We start from the raw sequence: 22,388 nt of genomic DNA, 5'->3' as shown, positions 1-22,388 counted from the left end.
GTGCAGTTTGCAGATGATACGACTCTTTTTTTCAATGCAAGATCAAGCGAAGTTTTGGAACAACAGGCTTTTGTTGATATCAACAACTGTGTCCAATACTTCAACAGCCTCAACCTCACAATAAACTCTTCAAAAACCAACGTTTAAATTTTTCTTTGCGCACTGCGGACAACCAGTGTGGACCTCTTCAAAATTCCTTGGAATGTATCTTGATCGAGGGCTGACATGGAATGTGCACATTGATCATGTTTACGCCAAGATCTGCTCAGGTAGTTTTGTCCTGAGGTCTTTAGCAAAATACTGCCCGAGGCAGGTACTGATTACGGCGTATTATGGCTTGATATACCCCCACCTGGCCTATGGAGTGATCCTTTGGGGAGCTTGCGCTAATACTCAGTTCCAAAGAGCTTTCAGACTTCAAAAAAGCAATTCAAATCATCAAAAAAAATCAAATTTAGAGAGTCGTGCAGGCAAGTTTTCAAGAAATTGCAGCTGTTGACTCTCCATGTCTCTACATATTGGAAACAACTATGTTTTGTATGAATAAATGTACCTTAACCAGAGGCCAAGACATACACATGTATGAGACACGTGGCAGATCAAATTACCGAACTGGTAGACACAGAACGGTAGTTTATGAACGCCTGCCTTCACAAGCGGGTGTTCAATTCCTCAACAGACTGCCCAATTCAATCAAAGATGCTCCAACGCCAAAGCCATTTAAGACTCGCCTAAAACGCTTCTTGGTGTCGCAAGCATTTTATAATTCAGGTGAGTTTTTGGCTTTGAACTGGGAGGCCGCCCAATTAGAAGACTGACACCGCTGTTCGACGTGGGATGCATTGGCGATGAATGAAAGAGGTGTGATTGTAAAGATTGTATGTCTGTATGTGTATTATAGTATGGATGACAGAAATTTTAGAATGTCATTATTAATTGACGTTTGCCATACGATGTAATAATTATTGTCTCCGCAATAAAACAGATTTGATTTGGAATGTTTTTATTTTAAACTATATAATAGAATACATAACATTTAAGAGATTTCACTTAGATTTTTTATGAAGAAACAAACCATTTCTTGGAAATATGTATTTGAAATTTACGAATTTCTATTACTAACCTAACATTTTAGTAAACTATTTTCAATATGTACATGTACATGTACGTTGTACAATTAATTATATTTCAATAATAAATTCATGACAGTCTTTACATACAGTCATACAGTCTGATTGTTTGTTACAAAAAATAAATCAGGTCATTTAATAATTATAAATTAGATTATTATATTTCTACGAGCTGTAGAAATTATGTAATATAAGGGAAATAAACACCTAAGGTGAATAATTGAATTATATCAAATACTTAATTAAACTATATAATATAAATTTAGTTATAATATTGATATTACACGATACCAATATTATACTGATTCAACTTGTATATCTATGACATACTTGAGTCTAAATCTCTGTAACCCACGAAAAGTGCAAGATACTAGGAAAGCGACATTATGAATGGTCTAATTGTTTGGAAGTTTATGGGTAATTAATTCCATTTAGTTCACGCGAAACGTGGTTAACGTAAAACACTTAAGATCTCTTGAGATTTCTGGTCGGTAGAACTAACACTTGAATGGTTCTTTCTCGGCGGTTTCTTTCAAAAGGTTCTTTATATAATGAAAGAGCTATTACATTTATTTTTTCTGACTTTCTTTTCTGAAGCATCAAATCGTAAACATCCATTTTATTACATACAACTTTAAAATAGTTATATATTTGAATACTAATGTATACGAGTACATGTATGTATAGTAATTATTTTAAAATGATATTAAAGATAACGTATTTACACCTTGTTGAACGTAAATGTGTGACTTTAACTTACCATAAACGTTCATGTAATATGCCTCTGGTATTAATTAAATTGTTATTGTTTAGAGATTCCGGGACATATGAAAGTGGGGAAACTGTTAACAAAGCGGGCGCTATGGCATGAAATGTGTGATTATGTACATGCTATATCACATTCTTCTCTCACATGACGCAGGCTGTAAAGCGGCTCAAACAGTGCGCCTTCATTTGGCTTGTACGCAATATTGGGCCATTGGCGTGCTGAAATTGCCTTTCTACTGGGAGCCGGCGTTTCCACTTGCTCCCAAGTACGTTATAACCAAATAACGTCGTTCCGCTACTGCTTGCCTTAATAATTTTGTATGAAATCCTTCTGTTACATGGTTATATGCAACGGAAAAAGGGAACTCTTAAATAGTTATTTCAAATATATTTTACCAAGATACAGCTATAGTGAAAATATTTTGAGTTTTGTTCCATGAAAAGAACTTTAAATCTCAAACACGTTTTTCGCCCTTATTTATATCCGTAAGAGACCATTCCTGTAAATTTTATACATTTTTAAATATTCGAAAATTTTCGTATAACCAATATAAAAAGATCAAATCTGTGCGGGTGCCTTTTATTTATTGGCTATATTTTGAATGAGATGTTTCCTATAATATCATGATTACAAATAACGGTGTAAAGTTGTTGAGATTTAAATTTGTTCTGATGGGGTTCAAATCAAAATGGCTGTCATTCAGCTTACTCTGAATGGGTTGTATTGTTGAAATAATATTCTGACAATAATATAAAATATTTTTAAGAGTCCGAACTTAATGTTTAAGTTTTAGTTTTACAATGGTGCGGTGTAACCTTACGTTACCTGACGTTTAAATGGTTCATATTCCGCAAACTAAACAGGATAGGATATTCGGGGAGAAATTTTCAAATGAGGCAACGCGCATGCGCACTGAGCAACATACCTCACTTGCTTATTTGTAGCAGCTGTCAGTTGCTTCATACGTTTTATTTTTGTATTATTAAGTTAAGTAATTTATTATAATGTCGGATTTCTTCAATGTCGGTACACTGTTCCAAAACAAAATACTGCACAACGGCAAATGTTTAAAAATGTATCACATCACGCTCGTAAGAAAATCCTTTCAACTTGGAAGTTGAAACTAACAATTGACGAAGTAAAGAGACAAATTGCACAGATTGAACCCCAGTAGCTCGCTGACGTCTTTGAAGTGAATTGACCACATGTAACATTACAGCACGTCACTGGATGTACGTGACACATTTATTTCTATGTGAAAAGGTCCGATGTGTTTCACATTTCGGATTTCAGTCACATTTTTCAATTGAACGAGTGTTCAGTATCTTATCATTTTATAAAATTAAACTTAAATTTGGAAAAAAATCCAATAAGACCGAAGTACATTAAAATTACCGTAAATATACACTGTTTTACATATTTTCCTTATCATGGGAAGAAGTTAAAAAAAACATTGGTGTCGGAAATATAATTCACTCGAACCAGAAGTGCTCTCATAGAGGTGCAAAATCTGTGAAATTGCGTACGAAGCCTCGGGTAACTGCTAGTTTAATATATAGTGCTCACAATCTGAAATATTTTGTAAAATGCACTTTTTTCCAATCCTACTTAACATAGAATATTATAAATGTATCTCTGATATAACAAAAAGCTGTTTTAATTAATATATTATGAATTGATCATTGAACTTTTAACAATTCAGAATTATTGGATTAATCTGTACCCATATTTAATGTTTTAATTCTCTAGTGTTTAAAATAGTAACAAGAGTTAAAGTGGCAATCTTTGAAAACAATCGAATAACTAAATTCAGTAATTAACTTCCACTTCAGTCGGTTTAGCTGGAAAGCACATTAGCTCCGACCGTACGTCAACAAATTCCTAATGGCAAAACTCGTATTACGTAATTGCGCACAATTACCCCCATTAGAGCTAATGCATGAGAGGATTAAACTTGTTAATTTAAATGTTCGGAATTTACATTATATTACATTTGATTTATTGGTTTTCTATAAAACGAATTTATTGTTTATATTTGAAATATATCTCGCATTTTTATGTTTGCTAATTTTGTTTTGCTCATTACTGCATAAATGGCAATAATTGTTCATTACGATGTGTACTGCTGTCAAAGTTATGAAGGTAAAAGTGCTTTAAAAAGTTTGTACCTACTAGTTAGTGCTTGAATATATTTAAGAATAATAAGGTTGCAATAAGTACCTCCATTTGTTTCAGAAGGGTGTGAGATGGATGCGGGAGAGCGACTGTCGCGACCTCTGGCAAGCCTGGGCAGCGATGCGCACTTCCTGGACGCCATCCTGGGGGAGATCCTCCAGCCTCAGCTACATGACGCCCTGGCAAGAGAGAGGGAGTGGGGGAGGCGGAGGGGACCTCCCAGCGCTCCTCCCCTGGAACTGGACATGGACTACCTGGAAGGACTCGATTCTCCGGAAGTGTCACCAATTTGTACCGGTGTACTCGAGCAGGCGACCGCTCCCGAGCCTCCAGAAGAAGGGAGTGACATAGAACTGTCCGAGGCTGAAGCCTCCCCGACGAGTGTACGATTGTTGGAACTCGTGACGGCACTCGCGGACACGCTGCCTCCCCCTCCCCCGGACCCTTGTGAGATGACGCGTTGTGACTCTTGGGAGTTCTCCTCCCTCCGGAATCCCGTGGACACCACCGTTCGTTCCAAGAGTCCCTCCACTTGCTCTTCCTTTGAGTCCCTGTCCCGAGTGCTGGACGGTATATCTTCCCACGCCCCCTGTCGCGCTTCCATGTTCCTCCCTCGTACCAAACGCCTCGACCTGCCCACCCGTCCACGCTCCGCCTCCCCCACCCTCCCAGTCAACGCTGGCAGCGACGACGACACTGACAGCTTCGTCACCGTTACAGTGGAAGAATCGGAAATGTTAGGGTAAGTTCACTGTAATATATAATAATAAACTTAAGCCATTTGGCATTAAACTTAAAGGAAAAAAGCCAGGGGAAATCGTGGTGCTGTTGTATTTGAAAAACTACATTGATACCATGTCTTACATACAGATCTTCAATGTCAGATTAAAAATCAAATTAAATTCGTTTTTAACCCTTAAACGTCTGTAGAGCTCTACGTTTATATGTTTATAGCCGTAGTTTGATATACTACATATCACAAAAATTGCTCAGTAAGTTGTTGCACAAATGGGTTAAAAAGTTCAATGGACCTTATCAAAAGTATAAAATTGTTTCCATAAAAGAAAAGATCCGATCAGGTAATTAATATCAAAGAAACTTGTAGAAAAAAACATAGCTGCCTGTGAAGCAAAACTATGTAATCAATTTTTGTTTGAGATTGATGATTTTGTTAGTAACCCCATTCAGTTATACAAAACTTGAAGTGTACCTAAACTCAACTGTAACCCCAAAGCACTTGAGTTAATTAGCTCCCTTGCCCACTGATTATATTATACAAATGGAAACAAACCTGCTAATAAGAGAGCTTTCAAAAATCAAAGTTAAAAAAATTCCTTTCAATTTCACTTTTCAAGAATATTTGTTACGAGTTTATTGCAATCATTGTATTCTAGGTAACAACAATAGCTTGTAATTAAAACTCTAGTAAGTGAGAAAACATTTTGGTGAATTCTATTTACTTTGGATACTTTGGAGCACTGCCACTCCCCGTTATTATGTTGTTTACAATTGTATTGTTACAAAAAACATGTAACACGATAATAACTTACGACAAAAAGAGTTAGCAGATCACGTGGGCACATCAGACTCGTGTACAGCACGTGCTCGCAATAATAAGATGGCAGCAGTTCCCTGACGCGGCAAGTCTCACCGAAAATATAAAACATAATGCAAATGTTCCTTTGAAAATAAACACACACACAAAAATTATATATTCTTTTAACAACCATTTAATCTAAATAAATAAATGTTAAAACATTGTACATATTAAAGTTTTGTAGTATTGGCTGAGCGACAGCAAAGCCTATTACTCGAGAGCTGAAAAGATTTAACACGTGTCTATTTGTCTGACCGCCCGATTCCTTGAAAACTATATTGAGGTATGGACTTGGAATTTTGCGCTTCGAAATAAAAAAAGTACTACCTAAATAGGTAGTATCATACCTATATAGGTAAGATCAATGCCCCTTCAGTGGCTGTCCTTCACGCCCATTGGTTCAAACAACAGGGGCTTGGAGACAGTTGTCCTGTGCCATGATCCCAGGTATGTTCATTACGCTTTTTGGGCTATGGGGTAAACCATATCCCACCAAGGTGTTTTTGAAGGATCCCAATAACCTTAAAACTTAAGGAAGTCTATTAGGCGACACATGATCAGGTGTACTCCTAACTTGTAACTTTGTTTTATACTTACTCTATTTTTAGTTCAAAAACGGAAAAAAATTACTCTTGCTTTTTAATTTATTTTAATTTTATCTCAAAATAAGTTTTAGATTACCTGATGTTTTACATTATATTCCACCGCATTCTTTGGTCGGGAACTAAACGTAACTAATACCCGAGTGACGTGTATGGAATAGCTCAACTTTCTAGCAGTTACGGTGTGAAGCTATCGTTCCTGGCAGCTGAGAAGATAGCTAGCATTTAATATTATCGCCCCAACTGAGCCCAGTATAGAACGATGGGACCAGTCGGGCTTGGACCATTTGCATCAAATAAAAAGCCTGTTGAAAATTAATCATACATTAAAAATATTTGTAGTGTCTGAGAATTTGGTTGTAGGACTTATAATTTTTGTCTACACTTTCAATACTTGCGTTGACGAGTACATTATAATTGATGCTTCGTACACTTTAACATCGCAAATTAAAAAATCCATAAAATGTGTTTAGTCCCCTTCTCTTTATTTACCACGAATAACTTATGGATATTGTACACTGACGGTTAATTTATATTATTATGCATTGAAGATGTCTCATTTTGAACAATTTAGGAACACCAGTGTTAAATATTAATTGATATCGCTTAACGAAGTAACTTTGTATGGTAAATTGCGCTAATATGGTACTTAATAAGACATATCACACTATAAAATTAAACATTTTTTTTAATTCTCATGTTTGCAATATTTCATCTTTATATTAAAAATTTACATATTTGCTATCGTATTTGCAAAAAAAGTTAAAATTGCATAATGCTATAAAGGAATTCACACACTGAAGGTCGGGTTTAATATTATTATTTTGTTATTTTTTATCAGATTTACATGTAACCTAAAATGAAAACACATGAACCATAACGACTCTAAACAAAAAATATGATCGGATATCATAGTTGGCTGGTTCTAATTCTTCCAGTAAAAATGTTCTGTTTTTTATTAACTATCAAATACGCATGAAACTTAAATTAAAGTAACCATACAGCCCAATACAGGCTGTAAATCCCAAATAAAATCACATTTGGTCGTGTTTAAATATTTCGAAAATTTTTTTATAATTAGATTTTTTATATACAGAAATCATCTTGTACAAGAATCTGTAATTGCTAACTGACAGTACTTCCTCATGATATAAATATTTATAGTAATTATAACAGAAGAATCAATGTTGTTTACAATAAGTATTACAGTGTCTCTCCGTATTTTTTAATTATAATTGTAAAAACTTCATAATTATAAAGTTATAATTTATAGTGTTTATAAATATTATAAAATAAAGTACAAAGAGGTACACCAAGTCATATTATATTTATCTTGAAGAGTCGACTAAAGTAAACCGAGGAGACAGTAACTATCCAAGATACCGCGAGTGGAGTCTGAAGTGCGTGCAAGTTTTGTTGTTATCTTGCAGGCTCCAGGCAGTTTGACTTGACGTGAGACTCGCTGATGTAATAGCGACTTTTCTTGGGAATTGCCGTTGTTATTGTCTAATGTTTTGAAAGTTCTTCCTTACGGGCAGATAAGGAAAAGTACAGACTCGACTTAAAGATAAACTCTAATGAGGTAGAACCCAAGGTGGTGGAGTCCGGTGTAAATGAAAGTGTTATACAGCAACGTCATAGATTTCTATGCATTATTTTCATTTATTATTTCGAATATAAACAATTTTTAGTAACATTATACAACCATTTTTTATGATAATGGGAGGACGTATGGACTAATGTATATATACCTACTTCAATAAGTCAAATCCTTTTAAAAATTAGTGCATATAGAAATAAAGTCGTTAAGCTGTACATTTAAACGCTCTAAACTAAAACTTATATTAATATCTCAAAATAAAAGGTTTTTTTTTTGAAAAAATGCTTATATGAATCTCATTTTTGTTGTTTTTGTGCATACTGATATGAAATATTGTATCATGTTCGTGTGTATAAAAGTGTTAATACCACCCTTCTCCCCCATCAGTTGAGGAAATAACTTTCGCATTCAATCAGCCAAAATTGACGACATCCTGTTCTTAGTAGCCTCTGAAAACTCGAAAACCGAGGATAAATGTTTCGCCTATTATAACACACCATGAAAGCTACAATATTTAGTATTACTTTATGAAGTGCCTGTACGCTCTCTTCGTACTATATGGTTAAATTTACAACTTACTTATTAAATTTTAATTGATAAATATTTTGAATAATACACATACTTTAGACTAAATTTACTACTAAAATATGTGATTAGTCGGTTATAGTAACAGATGTAATAATATTACTTTATAGTTACATACCATGGCATTTTGTACATTGTAAAACACAGTATCCAAAATTGTATTAAATACAGAATATTTCATTTTTGGGCAGGTTAAATTTACAAACAAATTTATAGTAAATTAATATAATTTAAGTTTAATAAATTATTGGTTTATATGCAGTCTGTTATGACTTCAAATAATCATCTGCATTTAAAAAAATTTATAAATAATGTAGACGAGTTTTTTAACATTTGATTGGGAGACCACCAATTAAAAAGACTGACTGAATCCGTCGCTGGAAGTGGGAATCATTGGCGAATGAATTGATGTATGTAAATTTGTAAATTGTATGTCTGAATGAGATCTATTGTGGGGTGTATGACAAAATTCTAGCAAGTAAAAAGTTGACTTTTGCCATGCATTATAGAATGTTCCGGCAATAAAAATCTGATTTGATTTGATTTGATCTACACTGTGGCTTTCCATAGTTTGTATTTAAATTTCACACATTAACTGGCTCTTTTATTTAAAAGTGTCATATCTTTAAAAAAGTATAAACACAGTGTTTTCATACTACTCACAAATTTGTATGTAGATGTTGGATGCGAAGGGAGCTAAGACCCATGAATATTTTACTTGGTAATCTCCTATGTTCGAGCAGCTACTCTCTGCTGTCTGTGGAATGTATTGATGTCGGCCCTTGTGCACAATATTTCACTCACTCGTTTAAAGCTCGATTAAAAGAGCCAAAAACATTTCATTATTATTTTAACAGATAAACTTAAAGACTTGAATAGCTCCCAATCTAATGCGGTGAGATGGAATTAGTATAAATTAAGTGTATCAGTATAAAACTTTTCTTTACAACAGACTTAATGCAGAGGTTATCTTTCTTCCTTTGACTAACTTCCAATGTTTTTGTGTGGTTTCAGTGCTCCCTATATAACATATCCCAATACGCGTACGTACGTACACATAACACTGTTATCCAAGGTACCAAATTAGGTCCAGTTTTATTTTGAATTTACGTAAACAACCTAACTAGATGCGATTTTTCGAGATGATTGTGATATTCAGTAGATCGTATTGGAAGGAAACGTAAAAAATAGTCGCATTTCTACATTATGTTCTCCTTTTCCAAATATTGTATAACTAAAATACTTAAATAAAAATAAATATTTTTCAATTTTCCTTATATACCTTTATACCTCTGTTGTGTCTGTTTAACACCAGATATACTCTTCGTGATATAATCATTCATAATTGCAGCGCTTATTGTAGCATTGCTGTAAATCTACTAAAATAAATCCAATTCTATATTGAAATTTAAATTGTAAACGGAATCTTTGAAAATACAATTTGCATATAGATAGTTGAGTAATGTCCTAAACGAGAAAAATCAACGAGCGAAATCAGATTATTATACCATGCATACATCCAATAGATTTATTGTTTTGAAATTGTACGAAAGCCCTATTTAGAATCGGATTGAATACCTCTCTACAATGTCATATTGGTTATTTAAAGAAACTCTGGCATATACCAGACATCTGGTTATTACGAATATTTTTCTGTAAATAATAACAATGATAGAATTTTATTTGTACCTGTTCCACATTTATAAACTGAAGTTAACTCCAAAAACTTTAAAATTCGTTACAATTTTGTACAAATATTTTTCAATTTTTTTATCAAAATATCCGTTTAACGTTAACTAACCCGACCATTTTTGAGAACCTCCAAATTTTTTATTGAAATATTACGCAAATATTTTGCGATCAAACTTTAAAATTGGTAAGATACAGTCAATAATTGTGACTAATTCAGTTAGCAGAAACTGACTGCTAGACGTTGTTCCTTTCTCGCGTATGGCAGAATGGTTATTCCCTTTCTCCAGTGCTCTAGAAACAGAATGTTTTCCTTAACCCATGCGCTCCATGAGTTAAGGAACTTCCGTTGGCTGTTTCCACTTAATTACTTCCCTATCTATCTTTATCTCCCTTTTGTTACTTATCTACTACCTCAAACATATTATTCAACAATATTGTTATGAAACAAGTTTAAAAACTTTGATATTTTTCAATATAAACGTTATTTATTTCAGTTTCATATCACTGTGAATTTAAAAAAATTAGTACCGAATCGATTCCTTGCGCAGGTCGTGTAAGCCCGTGCCCAGAGCAGTTTTTAACTTGTAATTTATAATTACGTTAATAATTACTTAGTTTATAATTACTGTACATTTGTTTGATAAACTGCAATATTCATTATTTATTTATCATGCGTTCTGTTATTGCATGTGATATGTTGTACAGAAACATATGCATTGCTATGGTTACATGACATTGTATAATCCGGATGGCGCGAAATTATGCGATATTGCAAACAAAAAAGCCACACGAGCACGAGTTGGGAAGCGCCTGTCTGCACTGAGTAGGCAATAACAGTTCAGTTTTGCATTGCATCAACAAACTGCAGGCGCTCCCAACAAAGTAATTTGTAATATTTCATTTTATTCCTCAAGCTTCCTTTTTCATATCACGTTTTCATACCAAACATATCGCGTGACTGTGTTTGTATCATGCAATGTCAGATATTTCGAAATGTTCAGGTTACTACGGAATGATTTTTTTTTAGTAGCATATTCATTATATATGTGTTTAAACAAAAACTACACTGTAGTAAACTGTAAACTTATCTTACCACACAGTTGAACTATTTCTTTGGCATTATACAGTGAGTGAGGCATTATTATAGTATACAATGGTATTCTACATATATTACTGTTCTAGAAAATAATTACATATTTTCTTATATATAGACATATTTTTTACTTTAGTATTATGCTACCTATGGAAAAAGTCCAATTAATGTAATAAAGACTGTTAAAATATTAGACGTGAGTCAAATAATAGTAGCTCAAGTGTATTTGTATGAAAGTATATTTTTCAACACTGGACATTATTATTTCCATCTTCATTCTTAAGACGAAATATTTCATCCGATTTCTTCTAAGAGTAAGTGAATTCTCTCCTACTTACTATGTGACAAGCGGACGTGGCGGGGGTAATCTATGATAGCATCAATCAAATGTATAAATGGTTACTCAAAACTTGTTGAATGTGCATCTTGGGACTATTACCAGAATTGACAAGTATTTTCTGGAAGATAAAATTCAAACTGCTCTGAAGACTAACAACTATGGCGGTCTATTGAATGGATAATCCGTGTCTAGAAAGCAATGATTGTTCTATTACTTTGTTGTATAGTTTATCGATTTCAAATTCTGAGTGAAAAATATTGGATTTTGGAATGAATCTAACTATGATTCTAGTAGCGCTCACAAAATCTGTGGTAGTGTTGAGGTTCGTTTTTTAATATTGAATATGAATATTTACGTAGTATATTTCATGATTTTTAAACAATCTTTTCAAGGCGGCAAGAAACTGTTGTGGCAATTTGAGACCTGCCACTCACCCAGAACTAGTTTCATTCTATGCGAGTGGTAAAGTGAATATAGGAAGACCTCTGTTCAATAAAGTATAATACTCAAGGCAACCTATCCATTATATGTATATCAACGATCGAAATTCATAAATCCATTATGAACATATGATTCAATATGCACAAAAAACTAAATTCCATTTGTTTGATCAAAACTTTCGTGAATCTATTATATGGCCTAGCGAATCTGTTAATATGTTTAGTTTAGTTAATGATGGCCCTATTAGAGGAATCTGCTTCTACAGAGTTCTTAACCTCTATGGAGGTCTGATCTGAGTGACACCTATTTACTGTCTCCTGCAATATTATATTAGGTATTTATGCCTCATTTAAGCTACCAAAATTCTGTTCCCCAGAAGTTGAAAAGATACCCTATGACGGCCCTTATAATAGAATTTTGTGTGCATTTTTGTTTCAAATTTTGCAAGGCTAAACATCGAGAAAAAATATTAACAACACAAAATTACTTAACACAAAAAACCTTTTTTTTTAATTGCTCTTCGATTGTATTTTATGATAAATATAAAAATGGCTAGATCATTGATATCGTAAAAACTATATCATTAGGATTATAATTTTAATTCATAACCAATATTTTATAATGTCATAATTAGTTCTTTAATTCTCAAATATATATTGTATTTTTATTAGCATGTTTTAATATTGATGCACAATCAATTTCGTTTGTATTTTTACCAACAATTTCAAAAAGAAATCTTTTGAACTCCTTATTCGATATCTGATTCTCATATTACATATCAAATTTTTTTTAATGGTTGAGAAATATCCAACAATATTTTTATAGCTTTGCTTGCGTTATTCCAACGTATTTATAATTACCATATGTTCTAACTTTTTTATTTATTTTAGTTTTACTCCAAAATATGTGTTATATATGCCCCTTAGTTACTTATAAATCAGATTCCATTAACCATAATTTAATTATTTGTTTTGAAACAAATACGAATAATACAATTTTATTTGTGTGAGGCCTTTTCATTTTTAAAGAAAACTCTTATCACATGTAAGTCTGGAATTAAAGTTAGTTTATTGGTTTAAATATCATTCCTACAATGTATTTTACATTTCAATATAATGAAAACTATTGTGATCTCAAAGATTATTAATTTTAATAGCAAAATTTGAATTATACCAGATGAAAAGTCGCAGTAGATAAGTTTATTAGCATCAAAACAGTTAAGACTGAGTAAATGCCCCATCTTGTATCATAGCAATTTCCAAAGAAGTTGCAGAGAAATTGGAGATCAGGCCAAAGCTCTCAGACCAATTCACATCAGACTCACAAAGCTTAGAAAGTAATTTCTGTGTGAAGAGGATACCAACTCGTTTGGGCAGAAATCCACCCAGAGACACTACTAAATATATTTACAAACAGTTTCAATTTGTTTCTAACACAAATAATATGCAATGAAACGTAATATTGTTCATTTAAATATTGCAGAGCGACATAACATATTTGCGTGTGTTATATTTATTTTAAAATGTGAAGACACGATATTTTCAAAATGGCGGTGATAAATTGGAAGTATTGTGATATAGCCTTAAAGATTTGAGCGTGCTTTGGAATTAAAAAAGAACAAGATATGACTGAAATAATGTTGTATAATTTAACGACTAAAACTAACCAAACAATAACATAGAAACAATAATAGTAAGAATGGTTACCGTATTTCTGATAGAACCAAACTTGGAATGATTATTGGCTGAGCGTTAGCGAAGGGTCTAGACTCGAGAAACTGAACATATTTAATTTCTATATGTTTATCTGCACGATATCTTGAAAACGAACTTATCCATAATTTTGAAATTTTTCATAAAGCTTCATTTCTATATAACCACCATCGAGTTCTATGATGATTCTATGATCGCGTCATTCTACCGGATTTGGTTGAACGTTAGCGAACCTGTTTATATTGGTCTTATGAATAACCATGGTGGCAACAAGAAGATCGCAGAATAAATACATTTGTAATAAACTGAATAAAATCATAGCAATAAATTTTAAATGCAACTTCGGCAAAGGCCGTTATGATATACTGGTGTGACGTATTCCTATATTGTATTTAATATACCCAGAAGAGTTCATAAGCCATCTATCTTCAATTAATGGCCTCAGCATAGCGGCCATTTATATTAATATGAGGAGAAACTCTTCTCCGTTTCGTATTTACACGGTGTAACAAACCTCTTTACACAAACGTTAGGATATTGCTACATGGACCAACATGAGTTAAAAACTAAATGCAACTAATAGCCAATCTCTTTTCGTTTTACCGTCTCTATGTATATGTGTGTGTTTTTTAACAGTAAAGATACAAAACTCAAATTCAGTTATTTTTTGCCATCTCAAATCAAGAGAAAAATCTATATTATATTATCATATCATGGTTTAAGATAGCGGATGGTTGAACATTTTGAAACAATAATGTAAAAACTAATAAAATTTTGACATTTGGAAAGGACAATAAAAATTACTGCATCTATTTACAAACATTTCTACACCTTGATAATAAAGCTCGGTTAGTAAATAATGTAATTGCAAGATTTTAACAATTGCAATGCACGGCAACATTTTAAATTATATGTAGCAGCTTTTCTTGTTCTTTATATACTGTCATAATCTTACTACTTTTACGTTATTAAGCTTTAAAATTTCAGTCATATTGAAACATCGTATGATAATATAATATTAATTTTTATCTAGATTTGACACTGCACGAAAAATAAAGTACCAAATTTAAGTTTTCTACGTCTACTGGTTTTTACAGTAATAAAAGGACTAAAAACACATACATACAGACAGGCGGTAAACGAAAAGAGATACCGCATAGACCATTGGTTGCATTTAGTTAGTTTTTTACTCCTCTAGGTTCATGGAACAATCTCTTAAAGTAAAGAGTACAGTCTTGTTACACCCTGTATAGAGTGTTCAAATGCCTGATTAGAATTACCGTGTATTTATTTACTCTAGTGAAACATGTTATTCTAGGTTATTACCCAATTGAAATGTAAATTTTAAACGGAATCTTTGAAAATACTGTTTGCATTTAGACATAATACAGTACGTGTCCGTATGTACACACATCGCTGTAATCCAAGGTACCTCCTTAGGTGGTATTGTTTTAAATTTACGTAAACAACCATATCTAGATGGAACTAGATCTTATCTTTTTAGACGATTGTCGTATTTCTGCAATATTTTCTCCTTTTACAAATATTCAATAACTGAAATACTTTAATAAAAATAAACATTTTTAAATATTCCGTTAATATCTTTATGTCTCTCAGTTTAACACCAGATTTACGCTTCGTGTATTATAATCATTCATAATACAATACATGGCTTTAAATCTACTGGAATACGTAAGTCCGATTATTTCATGAAATAGAAATTTTAAACGGAATCTTTGAAAATGCAATTTGCATTTAGAGTGTTGAGTAATATCCTAAACGAGAAAAATCAACGAACGAAATCAGATTTCCAACCCTTACATATACATTCTGGATATATTGTTTTCTCATTTTGAAACTGTACGAAGAACTATGTAGAATAATCGGAAAACTGTCGACAAATGAGTACTGATTATTCAAAGAAACTCTTTTACGAATTAGACAACCGGTTTTAAGAATTTTCCTGCTACAAATAAAAATAATGTTCATTATTTGTTCGAATCTGTTCCACGTTTATAAAGTAAAGTAAACTCCAACAACTTTTTGTATGAATGGTTTTCAACTACCAATCCTTTTTCCTACGTCTCGCAAATTAATATTTGTTATCAAAACATCCTTTTATTATTATAACTAACCCGACTATTTTTTTAAATACTCTAAAGTTTACAGCAAAAATAATTTACTAAAATTGGAATATTTCTATATTTAACATTGTAAAAACTACTTTTCAAACAATGGTGGGAAATGTATTTTATCATAATTTTGGAAAGCCAAATTGTAAACGGCCAATAACATCTGTTTATGTGTCCCAGATTGGATTGTTGAAAGGTTTAGACGTTTTTCCAATCTATTAGAAGGAGGTGTGATTTTTAAATCTTTAGGTGCACATACTTACATTTTTGTTCTATTTGGAAAAGGTAACAGCACAAAAATATTTTAAATCAAACTTTAAGGATAACTCTAGTGGAGTATTAGTGCTACTGTAATTAGCGGTGTTCTATGGGGTTGAATTTTCACAATTAACAATGTTTGTACAAGAGGAAATTGTTTATTTAGCTTTTACGGTAATAAAGACAAATTATTAAATCTGAAAAATGTACAAGATATGTATGTACTGTTAGTGCAGTAGAAGACTTCGGGGGACTGTTCTGTACAGTGTCGTACATTACGGAATTACTTCCTAGTAATTCCGTAAATGATGAGAATATTACAGGTATCATTGGATCACGAACTGGAGTCCACCACAGTGATCCATGTGAATGTAAAACCGGTTCTCAACATCAGCAGGTGAAGCCCCGAAAATTGAAGACCAGGCAACAAATAAAAAAATCTTCGAGGGCCAATAACATGGAATTAGATTGTTACTTCAACGTATTCGTTCGGTAGAACATAATGCCATCAGAAGCAAAACATTTGAAACGCACAAATATATGATCATATTCAGCCACCAATACACGCTGGAATATTAGCCTAAGGGCCAATTTCATATTGGTTCTCGGAGTTGCATCGGTTGTCTCTGGTTTTCTGTAAGTTACAGATAAATAAAAAGACCTACCAGAGAGAGCAACGGTCTCTTATGTCACACTACAAATTTGTTATGTAACTTGACCACGATTTAAATGTTTTAGAGAGTACGTCTCATCTTTTCCTAAATATTTGTCATATGGTAGGTATTTTTCTTGTTCGGTAACTTACAACAAACCGGAGACAACGGATACAACTCCGAGAACCAATATTAAATTGGCCCTTAGGCTAATACTCCAATGCGTATTGGTGGCTGAATATAACCATATTATTATGCGTATCAAATTTGTTGTTTCCGATGGCTTTTTATGAAGTTGCCTGAAGATGGAATCCTCGATTCTGAAAGGCTTCACAAAATTAAATTAATATTGGAATATGTGTTATAATATTTACTAGTGGTATTAAATGAACTTCATTACTTTATTATGACAAATAATTATAATTTTTTTAAGTTCTGTCTGAAAGACCTCCACCCCTTCTGGGAGTAAAGAAAAACATAGAAACGGAATCTATGTGTCCTGCATTCGAACTCGACAAAATTTAATTTCGTTTGAGACATAAAAGTTAAATGGGAACAAATAAGATTCATTGACGCTAAAAAAATTGAGGTAAAGAAGAAAGGAATATTTAAGAGGGTGTACAGGTACAATACAAAATCTTACCTCAGGAGGTTCTTATCAGTATTCCAGCAGACGTTCTTCGGTGTTTTGTGTGTTAGTTGTTCCATTGAGCGCCGTGATTCAGCCGCATTGTCCTATGTTAATGACCTATAGGAATGGAGGACTGTTTGAATGCCCTATCTGTTTTTAAGAGGCGACGAAGTATAATGAATTGCTGCTCCTTCAACTTATGAATGCACCTCTCTTTGTGTGACTTGCATGGTATAAATGGATAAAGTCAGCAAGACATGAATCGTCTAGACAGGCAGTTTTGTCGTTGCCTTGCATAGTAGTTTGCCTGGGACTTGTTTAAATACCACAGCTCGGTTATTTAGAGTAAATAACCTGTTATTTACACAGCGAAATGAACAAAAATTACATAAATGATAGGAGTCTTTTCACGTAGATCTGACACTGGTTCTATGTTTGGAGTACATTTTCCTTGTGTATTTCCTCATATCTCATTCTCACAGTTCATTTTTAGGATCTTATTAAAACTAATCGTCCAATATAAATATGATTAATAAGAATAAGATTTTGCAATAATGGCACTAGAACCTACCAATGGTGTGTTTGTTCTAGGTCCAACAATGGGTCGTTGCCAGGGAGACGGCGCCTGCGCAGCTGTAGCGACTGTAGCACGAGCATCGCGCACCCCGCTCCCTGCCGCGCCAGTAGCCACGTCGACCTCACAAACAGCAAGTCCGCCGCCCCCACCACCTCCACCGCCGCCCCCGCGGCCTCTACCGCCCCCACGCGTCCAGACCACTGGCTGCGGATGTCGATGCGCCGCGTGAGGCCGTTTCGTCTCGAATCCCCGGTCAGGCCGCTTTCCGCCCCCGTGACCCAACCGGAGCGTCCACGACCGTCCCAACCTGGCCGTCCCCACTCGGGACCTCCCCGCCCAACCAGGGGCCAACGCCGCCGAATATCCTCCTCCACGAGCCGTCGCCGGGAAGCCAACGCCTCAGAGCCCACCAGCCCCGACCATTCCTGGACCCGCCACCCTCTCAGCGACGATGAGGAGGACTCCGCCCCCAGCACCACCGTCACCGCTCCCACTTCACCTCAACATGCTCCTGTACAGTCCAACCTCAGGTGAGTCTTCTGGTCATCTCCACTGGTTTTTTACAGCAGTTGAACTCGTCAGATCACCAATTGGGGTGTATTCACCATCGCGAAGAGTTCAGACACTCAATAGCCATTTTCAATATTTTTCTCATTTTATCGAACTTCATCATATGCACTACACATAAGCGTCTTCCATTTTTAACTTTAACATCGACACCATGACATACCAGACCTGTTATGGTTCTGGAGATGGTCTTTACATCATTTACACATCATTGTGTTTGAAGTGGGTTTCAGCTAGCTACATTAAGTCTATACATATCTATAATGTACAATGTCTTCATTAGCAATCAACAGAATCACTAAATATTTTTCATGTCGAAGGATATTCTCTTAGACACAAGGCTGTGTAAATTGATATTTATATGAATCTTAATGTATAATTCAAAAACTTACATATTACGCTTATTACTATTATAGATGATGAATTATAGTACTGTAACTTACACTAAATCGTCCTTTTAAGTAAAACGAAAAACTTTTATGCGTAATACGTTCCATTGATATCGATTAAGACAGCTTCCCTTCTTTCTGTTAATGTTTAAACTTAGTATAGTTAAATGTTCTTATAAAATGACGATTATAAACAGAATGTTAATGAAAATAAATGTTTAAACGAGCGTTAACGAAGTGTCTGCGGACGGAATGGCAGGGCGGTCCCAGCGAATCGATGTCCCGGGAAATGGAGCGCAGCCAATCGTAGCTTCTTCGGTTTTTGTGCGGAGAAAACTCTCTTTTGAGTGCGGCGTTCTGACGCCGAACTGTACAAACAGCCGACGTAGCTCTTGGAGTATAAAAAACTTTTGAACGAAACTCTACGTTTCCATCTAGGAAAAACGTAGCCTCTGGACATTGATTTGGATTCGACAATGAAGTCGTTGTAAATTGATGTAGGGACTCGAACGCAGAAACAATGCCGGGAAAGTATTGTTTACTTTCCCAGTCACAAATTGCTTTAATAGCGTTCTGATTGTTGGCAATTCAAGTCGCATTACGAAAGAATTTGTTTCCAATCGATATGGAGGCAAAGTGAGGCATTCAATCGGTGCTTGGCAACCAGCCTGGCAACCGCGGACTCGCCAACACACCGTGGCCGCCCGGCCGACCGCTAGCGTGGAGCGGTGTACCACTGGTGTGTTACTATAATCGTTAATATTCCACTATTTAACTGCAAATTTGTAGACAATGTCTTTGAGTGAATCATTTACCATTATGAAAGAATTAACTCTTTTTAGTTAAACTCATAATATTCAGTACCAGTTACAGTCTAATCGCTCTGAAATAAACACTTACTTCCCCTTATATAGATCAAATTGTAGATATCCAAACGTAGATCACTGAATTTTTTTGAATCACTGAACGATGACAATTGTCCGAAAAATCCTGTTTCCTTCACATTCTCTGTTAGTGTCACCAATTCTAATTTTGAAATTGCAATACAATAATTTGTAATTAGATGAAAAACAGACTTAATACCTCTTGGCTTAATCGGAAGAAAGGTGGATTTAATATGTGACTTTAAACCTGGAAATACTAAACTGAATGTGTGTTGTTTATTACTATTGACTTGTGATTAAATGCTTTCAAATACTAAGAAACTCTTTCCTCTTGGAACCTTATAAGATTCAAGTCTATAATCGTACAAACTGGTTTTGTTTAATATGAACGTGGATTTGTAAATAGCCAGAAATCATAATATTTCACTGTTTTTGTTTTCTTCTAAAAACTTTTTTATGGTTGAACGCTCTTTATCTCTTTTTCGTTTTGGTATATGATGCAAAGTAAACAGATATACTTGTCATACACATCCTTTCCCAAACTTTGAACGGCCGGCATCTTTAAACCTTACAGGAATCAAAAAATCAATAAGAATAAAGGTTGCTTGAAATTACTTGATACTTTTAAAAAGGTCTCCACTTGTGGTTCAAGTTGTGAAATATCAGAAAAACTGTTCACAAATACAAATGGTCTCCATTATGAAAACACTTTTATGTAATGGTTGAGATTAAACGAACTCACCCAAGACGTGTAAGTAGTTTAGTTTGAATAAGCAAGGAATTACAGCAGTAATAATAATGTCTCCATTATTTTTACGGTCGACTGCTTTCGGAAATCCCTAGATGATTAAAAACACATAAACATTATTTTAAATAGCCTGAGAGATAAAAAAATGATTTCGTTATTTCTACGATGCATAAACTGACATATCTCTTTCCTAGAGTTTTAACTAATGGCATCTTGAAATCTTATGTGATAGAAAATAATAATTTTCAAGAATAAAATAGGTTTTGAAATAACGTAATAGTATCTAAAAAAAACCTGTTAGTTTGCATTATGTTGTTATCTTTTATTGGTTGGGATGGTCTAAAGAACTGATCGAAGCTATGTGCAATGTTATATCTGCACCAAATAAATATTGACAGTTATCGTGTTAATAAGCTTGTATTATATTTTATAACCCCATACATATAGGCTACATATAGCCTTATTATAGATGTTTTGGGTTCTGAGAGTCAGGATCGATCGTCGAAAATACAAAATGTCACGAAAATTCTCTCATGAGGCCGTAAGTAAACTTCTATGAAATCTACCCTAAATCAGTTCAAGTGCTAAGTATACCACCGAAAATCCACCGCTCTCTGTAAATATTCTGGGACATCCGTAATTCAATACAGTAGATTGATATTATTTTTGTGTTTTCACAATAATATTTTACAATTATTTAGAATAGAAGTTATTAGAACATTACAATAAAACGCAGTTGGCTTACGACGTAATTATGTCGTTATCATAGTTTAAATGCAACCTAATCTATTTATCAAAAATCGTAATAGCACATTCGTGCATCATCATTGCCGAACAACACGCAATTATTGTTGAGTTACCAGTTTATGTTTTTGACATATTACCATACCATACCAGTATCGTTATGTTTTTGACATATTAAAGCAGACACATGTGACATGGGCGCTGTTTTTAAATATACACAGGGAAAATAAAATCAGAACAGTAAGCAGTGAACGAAGAATTTAGAATAGCTATAAACAGTAGAGTAAGGTTATCTGAGATGTGCCAGCGCAACAGTGTGGGAACTGTCTCCGACAAGGCTGATACGTGACTGGAGTCCAGTAAATTCCAGTTCCAGTCTCCAGAGTCCAGTTGTGGCGACATCGTGTCCCGTCCTCGCCGTATTGGGGCTGTTAATGCATGTGGTTCACACTGACCGGCGACCGTCATTTACCAAATGCCGACATTTCAATCGCCCGCCGCCGCCGCCCCGCTTGTGTACATCTGACCGGCCTGTAAATACTCTCAGACGGTGGGAGTTTGTGTTAGTGGTTACAGCAATAAAACTCACTTCAGCCTTCTAGACCTTTATGGACCAAACCACTGCTTCTCACACCAATATTTCTAGCTCGTAGACAATTGAGGAGACAATGCATTTATAAATGATCCAATGAAGTAATACGATTATAATAGATTGAATATTTGGCAATACAATCCACGTTTTCAGCAGCCCGCGTAACGATACAGTGGTGAATCCACGAAATACAAACAAGGTATAATTACGCCAGACCTCATGTCACATAACCGGCTTTGCTTATCTTCTACTCAGAGCTCAGTTTAGTTTTGATATCTCCTGTGGACTGTCAACAAACAGGCACTCAGACAGAAAAGATATTTTCCAGCTCCCAGACAAGAGTAGAAGACAATTTACCAACCCTCTAAGTGATAGGCGCGAACCACGCTCATCCAAATCCCATGGAAGTACCATCATTGGACACAACCCATTCTAATTAAAAAATAAATTCGATGTGTTAAATCGTGTTCGAGATAT

General features: G+C 34.3%; 1 protein-coding gene across 1 annotated transcript in view; it reads left to right on the top strand.

Moving 5' to 3' along the window:
• LOC124360243 (sodium-dependent transporter bedraggled) overlaps positions 1-22,388 on the top strand; it is a 166,805-nt gene that overhangs the window by 64,963 nt on the left and 79,454 nt on the right. The window contains exons 2-3 of the mRNA XM_046813685.1: positions 4,135-4,816; positions 18,002-18,517. Coding sequence (XP_046669641.1) covers positions 4,146-4,816; positions 18,002-18,517 — 1,187 coding nt within the window. The 5' untranslated portion in view covers positions 4,135-4,145. The remainder of the gene's footprint in view (positions 1-4,134; positions 4,817-18,001; positions 18,518-22,388) is intronic.

This window comes from Homalodisca vitripennis, chromosome 4, assembly GCF_021130785.1.
Source record: "Homalodisca vitripennis isolate AUS2020 chromosome 4, UT_GWSS_2.1, whole genome shotgun sequence".
NCBI lineage: Eukaryota > Metazoa > Arthropoda > Insecta > Hemiptera > Cicadellidae > Homalodisca > Homalodisca vitripennis.
The sequence above is the reverse complement of the archived record's forward strand: the minus strand, read 5'-3'. Positions and strand labels throughout refer to the sequence as shown.